We start from the raw sequence: 22,078 nt of genomic DNA, 5'->3' as shown, positions 1-22,078 counted from the left end.
ATCACAGACTAAAGTTAGGAGAATATAATTTGCATTGCTAGAATCCTTGCAAGACAGCGAATAATTTGAATATAAACGTCATATATTTTTTCAAAGAGATAAAATTTTAGCCCTTTTTAATAAAAATAATAAGAACATGTCAGTTCAGTGACATTTTATAAGAGAAAAACTTAAAGTCATTCTTAAGGACAGATAAATAAATAAGCACTAGACCTTGGCATCAACTGTCAAACATATCACCTCACCTCTCCGCCCTCCCTCCATCTTTCCATCAGCTGATCGCTAGTAAACAGACCATTTCACATCCTGTAATTTTAGCTGTGTTGATTTATGAGTGTTTGTTTTAACATATTACTAAAAAAAAGTAATGTTTGGTTTAAATTAGGAGATGGGCTGAGGTTCATCTAGGTAGACTCTCAGTCTTGTTAGTATTTTGTGTTTCTCTCTTAACATAGTTAATTATTCTGTTGAAACAATGCTTTGATTTAGTGCGAATTCGGTTTAAAGCGACCTCACTTGGAACGTATCTCGCGTTATATCGACGTTCTACTGTATTTCATTTTTATCTTTAGAAACTTATTTTTTATAATTTACTGTGGGATTATCTAAATATTTGAAATGATTAATAATTTTGTTGTTACTTTTTACTTTCAGTACTTGAGTACTTTATGAATGAGATACTTTTTTTTTACTTTTACTTGAGTACATTGAACTTTGGAGACTTTTACTTCTACTCGAGTGACATTTTGCCAATGTAACAGTACCTTTACTTTAATATCAAAATCCAGTTCTTTTTACAACTCTGATGACAAGGTTATTAAATGGGGTCAGTTAGATAGTATATTTCAGCCTGTTACCATCAACTATGAGTTGCCCCTCAACCCAAGTGCGTTCACCTTACATACTCAAGTATAGTCTGAGTTTTTATGCTTATTTTTTTATGCCAAAAATAGGGGGTTGGATTACAGTATATGTGTGTATTATTCTTGAATGGTTAAAATTCATGCATTTCCATTGCTACTGTTTAATACAGCTAGTGGTAGGCTAACCTTACCACTAACCTCATTTATCCTGGGCTTACCTATGGTACCTCCAGATTCTTTCTTAATATTGCTACTTGAAGAGCAGAATCTCATTCACTATACTGTATACAGTACTGTATATACTCAAGTACTGTTCAAGTTTTTATGATCAAATTTTAGGCCAAAAAAAAAAATAGGGGGTTGGACAATATATACAGGTACATGCATTTATTTTGAAGGGTTTAAATTTATGCATTTCCGAAGATCATTAAGGGTGAACGATAGCTACCCAGTACAGTAGCGGACAAAATTTCACACCCTGTGGTGAAACTGAGTCACAGAAATGAGTCTCAGAACTTACTTACCCTGGTTGCATTTTTGCTTCATTTTGGGAGGGAGCAAACTTTTGACCCCGACTAAACATGCTTGTGGTAGGATAACCTTATCAGGAAGCTCTTTTATCCTGGGCTGGCCTACCATATCCCTAGATTCTTTCTTTATGTTGCTGCATGAAGAGCAGAACCTCATACACTATACTCTATACAGTGGTCCTTTGGTTAACGAACACAATTCGTCCACAGAATCATTCGTTACCGAAATTTTCATTAACTGAATCCATTATTTCAATGGGATATTGGGTAATTGGTTCCAGCTCACAGATAAGTACAAACAAATTAAGCCAAAAAATGCATAAAGTCAGAAACACTCATAAAATTCTCCTAAATCTCCCTTAAATCACTTCTACATACACAACTCAAAGTAAGTGTACTTTTCTACCTTTTTTGTTGAATTTAGGCAATTTTCGGTAAGCTGGAACCAATTACCCAAAAACCCATTGAAACAATGGTTTCGGTTAATGAGCAATCTTCTGGAACGGATTGTGCTCGTTAACTGAGGGACCACCACTGTATATATATATATATATATATATATATATATATATATATATATATATATATATATATATATATATATATATATATATATATATATATATATATATATATATATATATATATATATATATATATATATATATATATATATATATATATATATATATATATATATATATATATATATATATATATATATATATATATATATATATATATATATATATATATATATATATATATATACATATACATATACATATACATATACATATACATATACAGTTAACCCTCACTTTACGCGGTTAATGTAACCCGGAGGGTACCGCGGAAAGTGAGGAACGCGTAAAGTGAATAACAGAACATATGGGATTAATTGAAATGGAGTCCGGGCCGATCCCCAAACTCCACTTTTTGATGACACACAACTATGTTGTAGTAAAAATTTTATCTTAACTTTATGATGGTATGAAAAAACAAGTAATATAGAAGAGGTTAGGTTAGGAAAGATAAAGGTTAACATAGGAAAAATAAAGGTAAGGTTAGAAAACTAAAAATTAGGTGTAACACTTACGGTAGTAGAAGAGATGGGTCGGCATACGGGGATGGAGGCTGGTTCCGAGGCAGAGGGCAGATTACTGGCCCTCAGGTGAATCACCATTACTAGGTGAATCACCATCACTGTCACTTACAGTTGTCAGGGCTTCCCTGACAAATCCCTCAAAGTCACCTTCACTGTCACTATCACTGGCTTGGGCTGGCTGTGGTGGGTTGCGGGCGAAGAAATCTGTTATGCTTTGCTGACGGCTGGCGTTGATGTTGTCGTGATACACCTTGATGTACGGCTCCATAGCCTGCACCAGCCGGGTATGGAAGACTTCATAGCGGTCATCGTCATTGTCGCGGGAAAGGAAGGACTTCATCTTCTCTGCACACTCCATGGCACCCTTAATATCACTATGACTTAAATTGTGTTCTTCGGAGACTGACGCACCTTCTTCCTCCTCTTCACTGACGTGTTCTTCCAACATCTCGTCGGCAGTCACTTCAGGATCTCTGATCACCTCCAGGATGTCGTCGTTGGTGGTCTCGGAGAAGCCTGGAACTGTAACAGTCTGCGCAGCTTCTCTGGCAAGGTCCACTGCTACTGCAACATTCTGAACCTCACCAGTCACAGATTGACTCCTCCTCTCACCTGGTATTCCATGCAACACATGTCTCCATGCGTGACGAATTGTAGCAATAGACAGCTGATCCCATGACTCCACCAAGAAGTCCACAGCTTTCTTGATGTTAAATACTCTCCAGAATTGTTTGAAGAGTATTTTTTGCTGTTCTAACTGTTGATCCTCATCTTCTTCGCTCTTGCTATCGGTGGTGGTGTCACTCAGGTTACGCAACTCTTCCCTGGTGTTGGTGTAGTCGTTCAGGAGCTGGAATTTTTTTGTTGAGAATGCAGCTTTCACATTGCAAATCAACTCCTGGTCCATGGGCTGGATTAAAGACGTAGTGTTGGGAGGAAGGAAGACCACTTTTACGTTGGGGTGACGATCTAACAGTAGGGGCGAGTGTCCTGGTGCGTTGTCCAGCAGCAACAAAATATTAAATGGGACATTCTGTCGCTCACAGAATTTCTTTACATCGGGAACAAAACAGTCATCAAACCAGGAGAGGGACAGTGTAGAGAACATCCATGCCTTACGTGCTGTCAGCCAGTGGACATTTAGCTTGGTCATGTCCATGCTCTTGTAGGCGTGCGGCTTGCGGGCTGTGTGGATCACCGATAACTTGAGCTTACAGGTACCGGAGGCATTGGTGGTAAACAGGACGGTGATGCGTTCCTTCTGCATTTTCCGGCCCCGAATCCTGCTGGCATTCTTCACAACGAAGGACTTGGAAGGTAGCTTTTTCCAGAAAAGACCAGATTCGTCCATGTTAAACACCTGGTCGTCACTGTACTGTCCTTCCTCCATAATCTCACGTAAAAACGGAGGAAATTCCCGAGCCGCAGCACGATCAGCACTCGCTTCTTCACCACCAATGTTTATATTGGTGATCTTGTTCCGGATCTTAAACCTCTGTAACCACCCAGAGGAAGCATTAAAGGGTTTGGGCTCTGAAGTTCCCATCTTTCGTGCCACTGCCATGTACAGTTCACGTGCGTAGTCCTTAACAGAGCGCGTGTCGACCGCCATGTTCCGTCGCGCCTGACGCACCAAGTACCTCACAAGTAATTTTTCTGTCTTGAGAAGCACCTGGTTGTGAAAATACTTGATCATAGAAGCACCTGTAGACTTTGTGATCTTCATGTGCTCCTTTATCTTGGCTGAATCCTTCTTTATAGTCCGGATCGTAGATTCGTTCACGCCATGCTGGCACGCCAAATCAACCTGCCTTGTTCCTTTCTCCAACTCTTGGATGATGCTATGCTTCACCTCATAGCTTAAGGAACGTCGTGTCTTCTTTGGCTTAGTGCCGCTGGGTCCAGGTAAGGAAAGGTTTCTCTCTGGGGGTGGTGGTCCGGCGGAAGCCATTTTACTGAACAATGGATGCACGATTACATGGTGTGGCCTTGAGGGATGAAACTGCCGCGGCTAGGTCAAGCGTCGTCTTTCCTCCCTCCCCCGGGTGGACACGTCATAATACTTTAAGCCAATTACAGCTAGCAGCAGAGGGGGGTAGGGATGCATGGCCAATCACAGTCCGATACGTCATATGACGTCAGTGATAACGCAACAAAGACACACACTGCGCAACCTTACCGCGCGGCTTGCCCAAGCGGAGGGAGGAGGAGGGAGAGGCGAGGAGCACAGGCAGGCAGGCGGGCGGGTGGCGGGTGGGGCGAATCTAAAAATAGCGTCGCGCCGGACACTCCGCATAATGGGGTTCACGTACCGCGTAATGTGAGCACGTTAGGTTCTGGCAAGGCACCGCGTAAACGTGGAAACACGGAATGTGGGACCGCGTAAAGTGAGGGTTAACTGTATATATATATATTTTTTTTTTTTGAAACACGAATGGTCGAAACCGTGATAACCACGAAAAACACGGGATTACTGCATTATAATAATAAGATAATACTAATACATAATAATAATAATAATAATAATAAAAAAATATATAAATATATAGTCAGAAGCGATACATGTACTGTATGTTGTGTGGTCAAAGTAAGAGAAACAATTGAAACCCTGCAATTGTGTGTAAATGAGGCAGAAAGTCAGATCGGCAACCTGGAACTTGGTCACACTTTTCTTGATGCCATATGGCAGCAGGGTCTTCCATTAGACAATGCAGTATGCTTCCAATATCTTCCAAGGCGGTAGTACCTCCCTGTTTTTTTTTGTTTTTTTTTTACGGGGATTTGCCCACCCAGGCACAGGTCACTGACCCACATCGGGGCCTAGGGGGCGAAAATATAATAATAATAATAATAATAATAATAATAATAATAATAATAATAATAATAATAATAATAATAATAATAATAATAAAGAACCATAAAGAAATACAAATTGAAAAAATATTTAGTGAGAAACAATATACAGTATATATGTTGTGTTGTCAATAATAAGAGAAACAATTGAGACCCTGCAATTGCGTGTAAATGAGGCAAAAAGTCAGATCAGCAACCTGGGACTTGGTCACAATTTTCGTGATGCCATATGACAGCAGGGTAGTAGCTGCCTACTACTTACTACCTGGGAAATGAACCCTATTGTTTCCATGTATAGGTAGTGGGGTATGCTATAACGAACGGATCCTACTACGAATATTCCTATAACAAACGGTTTTACCTATAAAATTGAGAATGCTATAACGAACGAAACTCCTACAACGAACATTATTTAATTTTTTTTTTTTTTTTTCTTACTAATTTATTGTTTTTGTATTACAAGTATTAATGATATTCTTTATTTCAGGGGTTTAGATGCATATATTATGCACCTTTTTAAAATTTTTACAATTTTATATTATATTTTTCAGTGTTAAGTGGTTGTATTTGGGGGCCTGGAATGGATTAATCCTATAACGAACGAATGCTATAACGAACAATGTTCGTTATAGCATACCCCACTGTATGTATTATATTTATCGTTATCTAAATACAGGTTTTCAATAACCGAAAGGCTTTCAAGGAATCTAACCCAATCGGACATTGAGGGATGCTTGTACAGTACCATACAGTAGTTAGTTTTCAGGTAATTTTCTCTCCTGGTGTTTTTTATCTGACTGTTTAATTCAATTTTGGGTCACAGGGAATGTCAGGGTATAACAGCTCATCTCTTATTTATTTTTGTATCAATTGTCATAGATTTTGTTTGAGTAGTGTTATTTATTTAGGATACATGTATAATTGCTCAAGGATTTCTGTTGCATAGCTGCCATCTACCACTAGAATTCTCTGTAAATGATATTTATAAAAACTTATTGACTTTTTGGTGTGGAATTAGTAATAAGAAAGCATGAATCATATTATTGTGAGGTGAGTTTAGCATCAGTTTCTGAGAAGTAACCACATTCTGGTAAGTGTTTTTATACTCTTAACCTACTATGTTTAACACAGTAAATAGATGTTACTGTATTTATTGTTATTAAAAGTAATATTTATGTATTGTACAGGAAGACTTTGCAAAAGAAGATATTTCCGTGTTTATTGCTATGTGGTGTAGCTAATTGATAAATCAGCTGAAATTTTGTTGTTAGTACTCTTGGCTGACAAGTGTTAGCAGGAGTGTTTGGCATGGTATTGTTGTTAGTACTCTTGGCTGACAAGTGTTAACATGAGTGATTGGCATGGTATTGTTGTTAGTACTCTTGGCTGACAAGTGTTAGCAGGAGTGTTTGGCATGGTATTGTTGTTAGTACTCTTGGCTGACAAGTGTTAACATGAGTGTTTGGCATGGTATTGTTGTTAGTACTCTTGGCTGACAAATGTTAGCAGGAGTGTTTGGCATGGTATTGTTGTTAGTACTCTTGGCTGACAAGTGTTAACATGAGTGTTTGGCATGGTATTGTTGTTAGTACTCTTGGCTGACAAGTGTTAACATGAGTGTTTGGCATGGTATTGTTGTTAGTACTCTTGGCTGACAAGTGTTAGCATGAGTGTTTGGCATGGTATTGTTGTTAGTACTCTTGGCTGACAAATGTTAGCAGGAGTGTTTGGCATGGTATTGTTGTTAGTACTCTTGGCTGACAAGTGTTAGCAGGAGTGTTTGGCATGGTATTGTTGTTAGTACTCTTGGCTGACAAGTGTTAACATGAGTGTTTGGCATGGTATTGTTGTTAGTACTCTTGGCTGACAAATGTTAGCAGGTGTTTGGCATGGTATTGTTGTTAGTACTCTTGGCTGACAAGTGTTAACATGAGTGTTTGGCATGGTATTGTTGTTAGTACTCTTGGCTGACAAATGTTAGCAGGAGTGTTTGGCATGGTATTGTTGTTAGTACTCTTGGCTGACAAGTGTTTAACATGAGTGTTTGGCATGGTATTGTTGTTGAGTACTCTTGGCTGACAAGTGTTAACATGAGTGTTTGGCATGGTATTGTTGTTAGTACTCTTGGCTGACAAATGCATTAGCTCTTGGCTGATGAGTGTGTTTGGCATGGTACTCTTGGCTGACAAGTGTTAACATGTGTTTGGCATGGTATTGTTGTTAGTACTCTTGGCTGACAAATGTTAGCAGGAGTGTTTGGCATGGTATTGTTGTTAGTACTCTTGGCTGACAAGTGTTAACATGAGTGTTTGGCATGGTATTGTTGTTAGTACTCTTGGCTGACAAGTGTTAACATGAGTGTTTGGCATGGTATTGTTGTTAGTACTCTTGGCTGACAAATGTTAGCATGAGTGTTTGGCATGGTATTGTTGTTAGTACTCTTGGCTGACAAATGTTAGCAGGAGTGTTTGGCATGGTATTGTTGTTAGTACTCTTGGCTGACAAGTGTTAGCAGGAGTGTTTGGCATGGTATTGTTGTTAGTACTCTTGGCTGACAAATGTTAGCAGGAGTGTTTGGCATGGTATTGTTGTTAGTACTCTTGGCTGACAAATTTTAGCATGAGTGTTTGGCATGGTATTGTTGTTAGTACTCTTGGCTGACAAGTGTTAGCAGGAGTGTTTGGCATGGTATTCGCAGTGATGTGGAGAGAGTGTGTAAAAGAAAATATACAACTATATATTCAATAGTTTTGTTTTATGGTAATTGCATCATGTAAAATTGTAATAATGAGGGTTTTCTGTACAATACTCATTAGATGGTTTCTTTGGCATGACAAAACACAAGGGTACACATAAATACAGTATATGCACACATGCATGTGTTTGTGTGTTCATGCATGTATGTGTGAATGTAGAATTGCCGGGCAAGTCTAGTGTAATTAATTTTTTTCCATTTTAATTGATTTGCATTAAGTGGAAAAGAATGTAAACCAAACCCACTAGTACCAGAGTCATTGTCAATGTTATTGTCACTGGCTTTAGCATATGTTAATCTTATTGATGTTAAGAGTATTGTTCAGTTGTATATCAGTACTATAACCCTAAATCCAATTTTTTTCATATTTAGAATTTAGCATTATTTTGCACCATGATTGAGCTTCATTGCCTTAAAAGGAGTATATCAGGAAGAAGGAATGTCATCCAAGCTATTAATTTAGGGACTTTACTTTATGTTGACTAAGAAAGTTGTCTTAGGAAGTTATAGAAAAGGGGTATCATCTATCAAGAATGTTTAGTTACTTCAAATGTTTGTGAAAGGGGAAATCTCTATTTAGTATAGAGAGTTGCTAGGTTTTGAATGGATATTGAGTATTTATTTCAGTTCAGTTATAAAAATGGTAACAAAACTGAAATTAAATACATTGGAATGATAAAACCTTTGAGAACATTTAGTTTTTTCACTTTCAGAATGAAGATCAAATACTTTTTAGTGTTGAAACTTGTCCAGTAATGTACAGCAGTAACAATATTGTACAGGTTGACAACCCTTTTCCGAAATTCCGAAAACCGAAAAGCTCTGAAAACCAAAAGTTTTTTGTGGGGCAAAACCTTTTTTTTTTTTTTTTTACATGGATTAGCCCACCCGGGCATAGATCACTGACCCACATCGGGGCCTGGGGGGCGAAAATGTAATAGTAATAATAATTATAATAATAATAATTATAATAATTATTATAATAATAATTATTCATAGTGAATAAAAATTATAATAAAAATTACACCAAAATAAAATAATAATGATAACAATAATAACAATAATACTGTAATAATAAAATAATAATAATAATAAAGAAATACAAGAATGAAAAAAAGATCTAAAGTGAGAAACACGACCTGAACCTATGAATTATTATTATTATTATTATTATAATATTTTTTAATATATTTTCGCCCCCCAGGCCCCAATGTGGGTCAGTGACTTGTGCCCGGGTGAGCTAAAAAAAAAATAAACCTAACCATTCTGAAAACCAAAAAATTCCGAAATGCCTCTGTCCCCAAGGATTTCGGTTAAGGGATTGTCAACCTGTAGTTACTTTTTATTGGGTTCTTTAAAATTCAACAGTATTTCTGGAGGCAGGGTAAAAAAAAAAATATGTTTACAGTATATAATAATTCATTTAAATTAGTTAAGTATAGGGGGACAATTAATGAGTAGAAATACAGTAGTTGAAAATATAATTAAATCTGTTGTAAATACAGTACTTGTATGTATCTCATGGAGTCATGTGGCTTAATTTAATAAACATGATGTCATTAACTTTCAAGTTAGAAATGCAAAAACAGCCTGGTATTTGCTCACAAGCAGAAGTACAGTACCTGTACTACTGTATTTCTTTCTCTGTTGTCTGGTTGCAATAAGTTAACATATTAGAATATATTTCCCATGTGCTTCTCAGGGTATTGTGAAGCATAAAGATATATAGGTTACATAGAAGAAAAAGTGGAGTTACTCACTTTCCTTTCTTTTAGAGCTGTGGACTCTTGTTGGATTATTCTTGGGTAATATCCTGTGTGACTGTCCAACAGTCAAATTTGTATTTAAGAATTTAATAAGATAGTCATTGAGCTGTAAGTTACTAATATTGAACTTTGTCTTTTGATCTTTTTGGTTGTTTGTATTACTTTGTAGTTGTTTGTCTTTGCATGAGTGTCTTTTGGAGACAAGGTAGTGTTGCTATACTTCACTGTACTTTGTAATGAATATTTGTACAAGTGGTGACCAAACTAATAAAAATATGTAGAATATATTGTGATTATGCACATTATATCTAATGTTTTTTCTACAGGAGGCACCTCCAATGTTTTTCCCATCTCCATCTGTAAGTCGGCCAGCATCCCAGCTGACTGAAGAAGAGCAAGTAAAGATTGCCAAACGTATGGGATTAATAACACACCTCCCTTGTGGAATTTTTGACGGCACCAAGAAGAGTGGAGAGTGAGTAAACTCATTTGCTGGTAGTGTATTTATATTGCTTATGTTGTAGGAATTTTATAACCATAACTAATTACTAGATTTTGGTATATTGGAGTGTTATAGGTCTTTTTATAACAAATTATTTCTGGAACTATTAAGTGACAGGTTCTTGGGTTAAACACTTAAGTTTTTTCTGTGGTTTAAGTTACACACTATGTACACTTTATAAGATCTGAGGGGAGATATGTGAATCCTCTCCAGGGAATAGTTTGAGTAACATTTGGAGGTTACCCTAAGTTAATGTGGTACATTTCCCAGTTCAGTGGTTGTAAGCCATCTGTCTCACCCAGGAAATGTTACCTCCTTTTTTCTGTCTTACCCAGGAAATGTTATTTGCTCTTGAGCTTGTCTCACCCAGGAAGAGTCAACTCGAGAGGAGAGCTGTTATCCACCTGTAGTCAGTATTTAGAAACACTGATGTCATGAAGGTTGGGATATGAGAGGATGTTGCTTAGCTCAGGCAAGATTTTTTTGTGTCTAACTGGCCCACTCGAATGTTGTGCTGACATAGGTACTTCCTGAAAATGATGTGGTGAATTAAACAGCTCATAACAATTGTTCTGGAAAATCTGTCCAAATTTCTATTTCTGGGTCTGGGAGCAAATATCGATTATGAAATAATGTGCAATTTCCAGAAAATCTGAGAAAATGGCGAGAAAATCATTCCAAACCTTTTTGCTCAGGATCTGGGGACAAGGGTTCCCAACGTTGTGAAAGATTGCATCATGTTTAGTTGCATCCTCACTTGGTCGGTGCGTGGGTGGGAAGACCAACCGCTTGGGTAATGCTGGATTTTTCTGCTTGCGGTCTATTTGTAAATACTGTGCTAATATAAAAATTTCTGAAAATGTATATACTGTACAATACAGTCAACCCTCACTTTACGCGGTCCCACATTCCGCGTTTCCACGTTTACGCGGTGCCCTGCCGGAACCCAGGATGCTCACATTCCGCGGTGCGTGTACCCCTTTACGCGGAGAGCGGCTGGCGAGCCGCGCCATTTTTGGATCCAAACCTCCTGCCATCCGCCATGTTGTGTAAGCGGCGCGAGCAGGGTGCGCACAAGGTCCCCCAGTCATCAAAACATTACGGAGTTCTTCACCCGCCACCCACCACAGCCGGCCCAAGTCAGTGATAGTGATAATTATGGTGAGGATATGGACTTATATGGACTTTGGGGAGTTTGACAAAGAGGCCCTGCAAGCCTCTGTGGTGGATAGTGATACAATTGATACAAGTGACACAGGTGAGGGCCAATAATCTGCCCTCTGCCTCGGAACCAACCGCCCATCCCCGTGTGCCCAGCCATTTTTTCTACTAATGTAAGTGTTAAAAAACCTAATATTATTGATATTTCTCTTAATTATTAATTGTGTGTGCATACCATCATAAAGTTAAGATAATATTTTTACTACAACATAGTTGTGTGTCGTCAAAAAGTGGAGTTTGGGGATCGGCCCGGACTCCATTTCAATTAATCCCATATGTTATGTTATTCACTTTACGCGTTTCTCACTTTACGCGGGACCCTCCGGGTTACATTAACCGCGTAAAGTGAGGGTTAACTGTACTAAAAACGTAAAATAATACAGTAATAAATCAAAGTAATTCCAATCTGAGCAGTGAGGCAAAGGGTGAGATGACAGAGTCAGGTGGCGAGGTGACATGCTAAGACACTTACACAGCACACACATTAACGGCACTACTAAACCATTGTTACATGATAGCTCGACTTGGCTACTTTTGCACTTAGACAACTAATCAAACACCAGAGCATATGGAGATGTATTACACTACTGATGTCACAAAGCTTTGCACCTGCAACCACAATTGCTGAGCAACCACATAAATTATCAGAACCTGTACTCAAATGTACTAAGTTAATTACTAAAAATTTAATGTCTAGTGCAAACTATGGGATGTTTATATTCAAATTAATAGCTATCTTGCAAGAATTGTCAGCATTGTACTTTATATTCTGCTAAGTCAAGTGTGGTGTTCTTGAACCTGATTCCCAGAATAAAGATTGTGTGTCACTTTGCTTTTAGTTCTTGCTTATTTTTTTCTATCAGTACTAATTGCCTTGGCATACTGTACATGAGTTATTTGATCCACTGTCAGTTATAATATGAGGAATTGTTCTTGAAATCTTATTTTATAATGGGCATGGATTAGTCAAATTAAATTCATTCCTAGGGATGCTGAAGAGCTAGGAACAGAAGATTGATTGAGTCTGGGGCTTGTTTTACATCCCACTTGAGTAATTATGTATTGTAATATCTCTGTTAGCCAGAACATTTGGTGCAGAGCACTTCTGGGAATGAGAGAATTCCAGGTAACGAGACGACTTTCTCAAAAGCCGGTAAAACTCCCCTCATCCCTTGAATTTTCCGGGTACCAGGAAAATTTTCTAAGAAGTTCCAGAAATTGTGCATTACATCATATCTTGAACCTGGAAGAAAATCCCCCATTCCCCTAATTCTCCAGAATGATACTTTATTTCATCTCTCAAAGCCGGAAAAAATTACCCCTCTCCAGAATTTTCCAGGTGCCGGGAAATTTTCTCGGAATTTTCCACAAGATATACCCCTCAAAAAAATTTTCCCAAAGCCGTAATTTTCCATAAAATTTTTGTAAACGATTTTCCAAGGGTCACATTTTCTGGAAATGTCTGAGATAATTTGCCCAGTACAGGTACAGTCATTTCTGCTACAACGCCTGTTTTGTCAACGCGAATTGGTGATAACACTATTGATGAATAGGGGAATGCTGTTTGTTAAGCGCGAACTTTTGCATACGAATGTTGACTATAACATGATTCCATCCTCACCGTTTTAAGTGTGGCGTGGCGCGGGGTTATGCAATGTTTACAGTTCACCTTCGACATCACATGTTCAATTGATTCGTGTCTTTTGTTTGTGAAGTGTTTTTTGAGAGGTACTCTGTAAATTTTTATTTTTATTTACTTTTTTTTTTTTTTTCAAATTTAGCTGTTACCCATAAATACTGTATGAAAAGATTAAGTAAAAATAATGTTTCGCAGTAAGGACTAATAACGGTTTACACCAGTGCTCTCTGTTTACATCACGTGATCAGTTAAGTCGTATGGTTCTGTCGATTGCTCTGTGAAGTGTCCGTGATTTTTGCCGTTTTCTCCAATTTTTTTGTGTTAGCAATGAATATGTAAAGACAAGGTAAGAAGAATGTTTCCAAGAAGCATTCTGGTGATCGAATTGCCGGTGGTAAACGTAAAAGAAAGGCTATAACACTATTGCTGGAACAAGCTTGAGTGCTAGCAAATCTGTGAGATCACAGCCAAAATAATCTGCACCAAACTCTAATTTCTTCATAAGCCCTGTATTTTTATTGTGCAAACTTCTATAGCACGAGGTTTTACAAGAATGTAACTATCGCGTTGTAGCAGAAATGACTGTACAGTATAGTCTGGATTTACGCAGTCAATTGAACCCATGGAGGTCCGCGTAAAACCAGAAAAACGTTAATGAAATAACAACATATGGGATTAATTGAAATAGAGACTGGGCCGACCCCCAAACTCCACTTTTTCCGACACAATACATACGTTGTAGTAAAATTAACATCTTAATTTTATGATGGTATGCACACACAATTATTGATTAAGAGAAATGTCAATAATATTAGGTTTTTTAACACTTACGTTAGTAGAAAAGCTGGGTCGGCACACGTGGATGGCGGCTGGTTCCAAGGCAGAGGGCAGATTAGTTGCCCTCCGGTGATTCACTTTCACTACTCACAGAGGTTTGCAGGGCCTCCCAGACAAACCCCTCAAAGTCCATATCCTCACTATCACTGTCAGTGACATGGGCTGGCTGTGGTTGTGGTGGGTTGCGGGCGAGGAAGTCCTCAATACTACATTGACGACTAGCATTGATGTTGTCAAGATAGATCTGGATATACGGCTCCATAACTTTCGTCAGATGGTTATTAGACACTTCATACCGATGCTTGACTGTGTCTTTGTCAAGGATGAGCTTAATTTTCTCCCCCAACTCGATGATTTCCTTCACATTATCATGGCTTGGTCCAGGTAATTCAATGTTTTTCTCTGGTGGTGGGGGTCCTGCGGAAGCCATTGTGAGTTGTGAGGGGAATAGTGGGCACAAGAGAGAACTGTATACGCGGGCTGAGAACAATGAGACAGTCCCGGCTAGGTCAGCACGTCATGTTACAGTAGAACAATCACAGCTAGCGGCGGAGGGAATGCATGGGTGGTAAGGATGCATGGCCCAATCACAGTCCGATACGTCATATGACGTCAGCAATAATGTAAGAGCGACCTAATGCGCACCACTCACCAAGCCTCTTCCCGCGTGTGGTCAAGAATGGACCGTGTGAGTAAAAAATGGCGCGGTGGTCTGGACCTCTCCAGTCGCTTGCCGCGTAAATGACCAAATTTACCGCGTAATTAAAGCATTTCAATTCTGGCAAGGCACCGCGTAAATGACCAAACGCGTTAACAAAAACCGCGTAAATCCAGACCATAGTGTACCTAGAAAATTCCAGGGATAGTGAATTTTTATTTTGAGTTTGAGAGATGAAAATCACGGGCATTTTCCGGAAATTCTGGGAAAATTTTTCTGGTACAGGTTGTACCTCTCTAGTCCGGCAACCTCGGGACCTGACCGGTGCCGGACCATGGAAATTGCCGGACCATGGAAATTCACCCTTTTCCTGGATAGATAGTGACTTGTGCTTAAGCCTGGAAGCACTAGCACCACTTTCTCTGCATCATGGTCTCTTTGAAGACATATTGAAGGGTTAAATGTCGTATAGTAGCTTCTCAAATTTCGCGAGTTTTTAATTCTTAACGTACAGTATTTTATTGGAACACACAAAAAAATAAATATATAAAAATTTTGATGGCGGAAACTTGAATTTCGACGGGTTTGAACGGCCCGCCAACGTGCAGACGATGTGCATAATTGTGTAAACAGCGTCATTTCTCTTATGTACAAAAGATTCATTATTGTTTATTACTGAATGTCTTTTTTATTGAATTAATGTTTATGTGTGCAAAATGAGCAATACAATTCATTAATAATACGTAGAATATTAAAACACACGAGGAAATGACACAGCATTGTATTCGTTGATTACAAAACCAGTGACTGACTGGTTCTACATATAAAACTGAAGAAAATAAGACCTTGGTTGTAGCTGTAGTAAAATTAATATGGTTGTTTTAAGTAATGTTATTTAATGTTAATAAATGGAACAATAGAAGTAGCTAACGATAATGGTAAAGAAAAAAGAGAGATCGCATATGTAAGTGCTCACACGTGAAAACGTATCATCATTACTTTACATAAGAATATGAAAGCAACACTTATTTACTGTTCATATATATATTTTAATTAATGTTTCTGAATTTGTTTTTATTGAATTACTGTACGTGTATGCAAAATTAACAATACAATTTATTAATAATACGTGGAATATTAGAGGAGACGAGATGGCTGCCGGCATTGTTTATGTTAAAGCTTACGAAACCAGTGACTGATTGGTTCTACATATAAAACTGAAGAAAATAAGACCCTGAGTTTAGCTGTAGTAAAATTAATGTAAAAAAATGAATATGGTTGCTTGAAGTACCTGTAATGTTATTTAATGTTAATAAATGGAACAATATAAGTAGCAAACCATTAATGGTAAAAAAAAAGTGAGACTGCTCGTATGTAAGTGCGCACATGTGAAAATATATCGTCATTACTCTACATAAGAATATGAAAGCAACACTTATTTACTGCTCATATATATTGAAGGGTTAAATGTTGTACTCTGTATAGACAAGCAGAGAGAGAGAGAGAGCAGCCGAACTGCCGGATGTAAACAAACCTTAATTTCCCGCGGCTTTTTTTTTAAGGGGATTAGCCCACCCGGGCATAGGTCACTGACCCACATTGGGGCCTGAGGGGCAAAAATTTAATACTCCTGTAATAATAATAATAATTCAGATAAGTAAAAAAAAAAAAAAAAAAAAAAAAAAAAAAAAAAAAAAAAAAAAAAAAAAAAGCTGCCTATCTACCTAATGGACAAACTAAAATCGTTCCGGACCACGGGAGTTTCCGGACCACAGAATGCCGGACTAGAGAGGTACAACCTGTATCTGGAAATTTTTTTAAAATTCCGGGGATGGGGGGGTTTTTCTTTTCTAGCTTTGATACATGAAATAATGCATCATTCTGGAAAATTCCCAGAATATTCTGGGGTCCGAAAAAATTCCGGGGATGGGGGATTTTATACAGGTTCGAGAGAAGATGCAATGGGCAATTTTTGGAACTTCTTAAAAGAATATTTCCTGTTACCCCAAAAATTCCAGATAATTCTGGGCATGAGGGATTATTTCTGGCTTTGAGAGTCTTCTTGTTACCCTGAAATCTATCCTTCCCGGAAGTGCTCTGCACCAATTGTTCCAACTAATGGAGATTTCACTGGGTATATGCAATTTAGCAGCTGATTCATCAGTGTTACCTTGTATTTATAGCTGTACTTGAACTGGATGTGATACTATCTCAACATTTCTAGTTTTATTGGATTTATGGAGTATAGCCCAGAAGCACAAGTGGGGGTTCCAGGAACACTGAAGTTTCACGTGCAAGCTTGTAGACACAAGTACATGAGTTACCTTATTTATGTTCTTTAGAAAATTGGATTTCATGTGTAATTTCTTATTTATTCTTATCTAATATGCTGTACTGTATACCTTTTTGTTTTCTTAAAATTTGGAAGATAAAGTGCTGGACCATCGGTCAGCAGTTTTAACTGAATCATACTGTATTACAGGTCACTGTTGTCAAATGCATCTCTCTTTTTCTTACTTTAAAAAAGTGGTATTGGTGTTCAGGAACAGAACAAAACATCCAAATCTGTTCCTCATATCTCTTAGTTCTGACACTCATTCATTCCATTTCTTTGTGTTCTTTCTTTCAGTGCCCTTGTTATGCTTCTAAAATTTACCTAATAACATCCTTTTGTTAATATTAAATATGATGCTCAAAATTCTTGACATACTGTATTAATTTTTTTCTGTATTGTCACTTACCTCACTGTGTAAGTTTGATTACCAGTAATTTAAGATTTTTTTTATATTTCAGATGTGTGATCTGTATGATAGACTTCACAGTGGGAGACCGAGTACGGTATCTGCCATGTATGCATACTTACCATACAGAGTGCATTGATGACTGGTTAATGCGCTCATTTACCTGCCCATCATGCTTAGAACCAGTGGATGCAGCTCTGCTTAATACCTATGGATCTAGCTAGCCGTCTGCAGCTGGTGGGAAGGGTTTGCTCAGGATTTCCTTTCATTTGTTCCTGGCTAACAGGTGATATTGGTACACTGTCTTTAGAGGTTACTTAATTGTACTGGACAAAGAAATGTGATGATTTTGTATCATTTATTTATGTTAAGATTTTGAAGCTGATTTTGTTATATTAAGTTTAATTATAACATTAATACTCTAAATCCAGTCAATCATTTACTAATTTGTATTGAATAAGACTTGAATGCCTATTATAATGGAAAATTCTTGAATATTGTAGCAGCTAAATACGTACTGTACTTCAGTTCCACTGTAGTTCCTGTATATATTAAATGCATTGTGGGTTTTTTTTTAATCGGTTTCGTATTGTCTTGTTTTGGGAGTATTTCAAAATATCACCACCTCATTACAGAGAAATAAGGTTAAGGATTTACATTTTCTTAGGCTTTTTAGTTTTTCTTTCCCACTTTTTAAAAAAATATTTAGCAGTTAAATGACTTTCTAAGTGTATTATTTAGTTTATTTGGGAAATAAAATTCTCATTTAGATGAGTTGACAGGGTCTCAAAGATTGGCAGGATCTGAAAATTGACTTTTATAGATTGATAAGATTCATTTTAAGGAATTAACTTTAAGTACAGCATGATAGTTTAATTGTAGCTATGCAGAGAAGTACTTGGATTTAGAAACATGTCATAGTTAACAATGATTGTCAAAAATGGTGTGTCACATGTACAGTATAAAGAGTTGAGATTTACACACCATTTATTATTATTGAAATAACAAATACAATAGTGAATATAGCTCTCAATTAGTTTGCTGGGTCTAAGATATTCATTTATCATTTATTTGGGAAAATAACATGGTTTCTTTTGAAGTTTACATATAGTCAACCAAAATCAATATACAGTTAACCCTCGCTTTACGCTGTCCCACATTCCGCGTTTCCAGGTTTACGCGGTACCCTGCCGAAACAGGAATGCTCACATTCCGCGGTGCGTGTACCCCTTTACGCGGAGAGAGGCTGGCGAGCCGCGCCATTTTTGGATCCAAACCTCCTGCCATCTCTCCCGCCCTCTCCCGCCATCCGCCATGTTGTGTAAGCGGCGCGAGCATGTTGCGCACAAGGTCTCCCAATCATCAAAACATTACCGAGTTCTTCACCCGCCACCCACCACAGCCGGCCAAAGTCAGTGATAGTGATAATTATAGTGAGGATATGGACTTGTATGGACTTTGAGGGGTTTGACAAAGAGGCCCTGCAAGCCTCTGTGGTGGATAGTGATACAAGTGATACAGGTGAGAGCCAATAATCTGCCCTCTCCATCGGAACCACCGCCCATCCTCGTGTGCCCAGCCATCTTTTCTACTAATGTAAGTGTTAAAAAACCTAATATTATTGATATTTCTCTTAATTATTAATTGTGTGTGCATACCATCATAAAGTTAAGATAATATTTTTACTGCAACATAGTTGTGTGTCGTCAAAAAGTGGAGTTTGGGGATCGGCCCGGTCTCTATTTCAATTAATCCCATATGTTATGTTGTTCACTTTACACATTTCTCACTTTCCGCGGTACCCTGTGGGTTGAATTAACCGCGTAAAGTGAGGGTTGACTGTAGTACAGCTGTATATGAATAACCTTTATTGCCTTTATGGATAGGAACCCTTTTACCAGTTTTGTAGTTAACAGTTTATGAAGCTGTTGAAAAATTTTTGTACCAGAACTTGAAACTCTCTTGTAACATAAAATGAAAGGAATTATTACCATAGGGAGAGAAGTGATGCATGCATGAGTCCATTGCTTACAACACATGTAATTCAATCGATGTATTTTGCTCCACAGATATCAGGAACCCCATTTCGAAAAGTTTTATATTTTATAATCTTGTCTTACAGCATGGTAAAACATTATGACTGGGTATATTGCCATTATAGGTTGCAATTACTTTTATGCAATTGAATGAGAATATGAGTGTAAGTTACTCTCCACCAAAAGTTATCCATTGTGCTGTATCAGAAATATTTATATGCTTGTGCCATGCTAAATTACACCAAGCCTGTTGTACCAGGCCTTTCTTTAGTGTAAGTTTTACCTGGTAGAAAGAGTTAGAATAGTCAGTACAGGGGGACCCCGGGTTACGAACGGGTTCCATTCCTGAGGATGTTCTTAAGTCGGATTTGTACGTACTGTAAGTTGGAACACATGCTATGTGCATACCGCACTTACAGAACAATGTTTAAAATCCTACTGTATCATAGTGTAAGTCCTTATATACATCTATAATCACTTAATTTAAGACAAAAGAAGAAATAGAATGACAAAATACAGTAAATGAATGTAAAAAAATAAGTCATAAGGTAAATAAAATACTATAAATTTCAAGTTTAACCCCATTCATAAGTCGGATGTTTGTAAGTCGGGGACCCCCTGTATCATAGCTTAGAAAGAAAAATTGGCAATATTTATCAATACCCAAAACATATTCATACCTTGACTTGTACGATTGTCAGAGTTGTATTATCTGGTGTATTTTCTAATAGTTGTGGGGAGTATGAGAGGTAAGTAATTCATCTACATAGGAATTAGATGATTTGATAGCTTAAGTCAAGGATTGCTTAGTTCCAGATTAAGCTTAGTTCCAGATTAAGCTTACTTCAAGGATTGCTTAGTTCCAGATTAAGCTTACTTCAAGGTTTGCTTAATTCCAGATTAAGTAAAATGTTCATTGCTCTTGAGGTATTATTGTGCTGGAGTCAGAAGCTGTGGAAATCATTTCAATGACTAAGAATTTTTTATACAATATGTTTAATTTGTAATGGTTGGCCTTTACACGTCACAGATGTATCTTTCTGATAAAATGTATAAATGAACTTGGACATGCTTACAAGCGTCCTGTATGCATATGCACATATAAATATACATGCATATGCCAGAAGAAGCACACATGCATATTCATGTGAAAGCACATACATACCCAGACACATGCATTCATATACTGTACCCACATACACACAAGCATGCATGCTTGTACATATACAAGTACTGTATATGTACTATATGTGCACTCTCCACCATACTCTATCCTCTTTGAGTTCCTCTCCTCTACTAGCCACTCCTCCCTTGCTACCACTCAATTTTCTTCTTGAATTCCTCTCCTTTTAACACCTGCAAAGGTGTTTTTAACATTCTCCTTCGATGAATTTAAAGTTGATAGCTAGTAAAAACTTCTTTTTATCCATTTTTATGTACTGTAATGCAATAATGGATGTTCTCTCATTATTTTAGTAGTGAGGCCATGGATCGGAATTTTGAGGAAAATTGCCCAGCATTATATAAAATATTGGTATTGACAGTTATTGAGAGAATTATCTTAGGGTCTAGGAAAGCAATGTTGGACACACTGAAACTCTTGCAAAGCATCTCAAATAGCAGCTTTAATCTTAATCGAGACAACAAAAACTGCACTTTTGTAAAACATATCAAAACAATTGTAGCACTGAATAAACAGTTTGTACAATGACATCTGTACATGAAATACAGGAATCACTGATATACCCCAAATTCCAAATAGGAAAAAAGGTCCACCAGCTCTTGTTTGATTATTATCAACACATTGAGCCTCTGTGGAGATGTACCTCTGGACATCATCATAACTAACTGCTGTATGTCTGAATTTGTTTAGAATAGTCACCAAGTGCTTGCTGCCTGTTAATTTTAGTATGTGTAGTACTAGCCCCACTTGCTTTGGCTTAAGCAGATTTGTAGTTTGATTCATGAGATACTGTACCACATTTAAAATTTTGTGGTGGTGGCTTTCTGGCAAAGCCACTTGCACAATATTTGCATCATTCATTATCCAGGCAAGGTAATTATAAAGGTCATCCAGGATACTGGTAGAAGCAGCTTCATTAAGATATCTTTAACTCAGCAGAATTTCTGCCAACATTTACCAGTGGTATGTGCTGCATTGAGCTTACACATTCAATGACCTTCATGTCTTTTTGGTTCTTATATGTAGGCTTAGTTATTGCATTCAGTTGTACTTTCGTTTTTTCCCCATTACTGACATATTTGATGTTTTGCCAAACAAAATGTATCTGTTTCTGACCTTGGGACTGGGTTATGTTCATTTTCACTGTCATCAGATTCTGTTTCCAATTTTGATTTGTCCAACTTTTGCTGCAGTCAGCTTGAGCTGCAAGTGAACGTATTTCCAACATGGTTATCTTGGATGAGCAACCAAGCTTGCCCTTCCTCTTTGAGGCACTTTCTGAATCTCACTCCCACAGTGATCAGCCAGTCACTTACGAAGCCTATCAGTTTTGTATGAATTCTCGTTCTCTTGAAGGATTTCTTGGAATCTGTTACGCAGCCGAGT

General features: G+C 37.6%; 1 protein-coding gene across 1 annotated transcript in view; it reads left to right on the top strand.

Annotated features, from left to right (window-relative positions):
- Positions 1-19,165, top strand: part of LOC121879861 — a 44,638-nt gene extending 25,473 nt beyond the window's left edge. The window contains exons 3-4 of the mRNA XM_042386648.1: positions 10,202-10,350; positions 17,526-19,165. Coding sequence (XP_042242582.1) covers positions 10,202-10,350; positions 17,526-17,697 — 321 coding nt within the window. The 3' untranslated portion in view covers positions 17,698-19,165. The remainder of the gene's footprint in view (positions 1-10,201; positions 10,351-17,525) is intronic.
- The last annotated feature ends 2,913 nt before the right edge of the window (positions 19,166-22,078 follow it).

This window comes from Homarus americanus, unplaced genomic scaffold, assembly GCF_018991925.1.
Source record: "Homarus americanus isolate GMGI-L3 unplaced genomic scaffold, GMGI_Hamer_2.0 scaffold51826, whole genome shotgun sequence".
Taxonomy (NCBI): domain Eukaryota; kingdom Metazoa; phylum Arthropoda; class Malacostraca; order Decapoda; family Nephropidae; genus Homarus; species Homarus americanus.
Note: the sequence above shows the minus strand (reverse complement) of the source record. Positions and strands in the feature narration are given on the sequence as shown.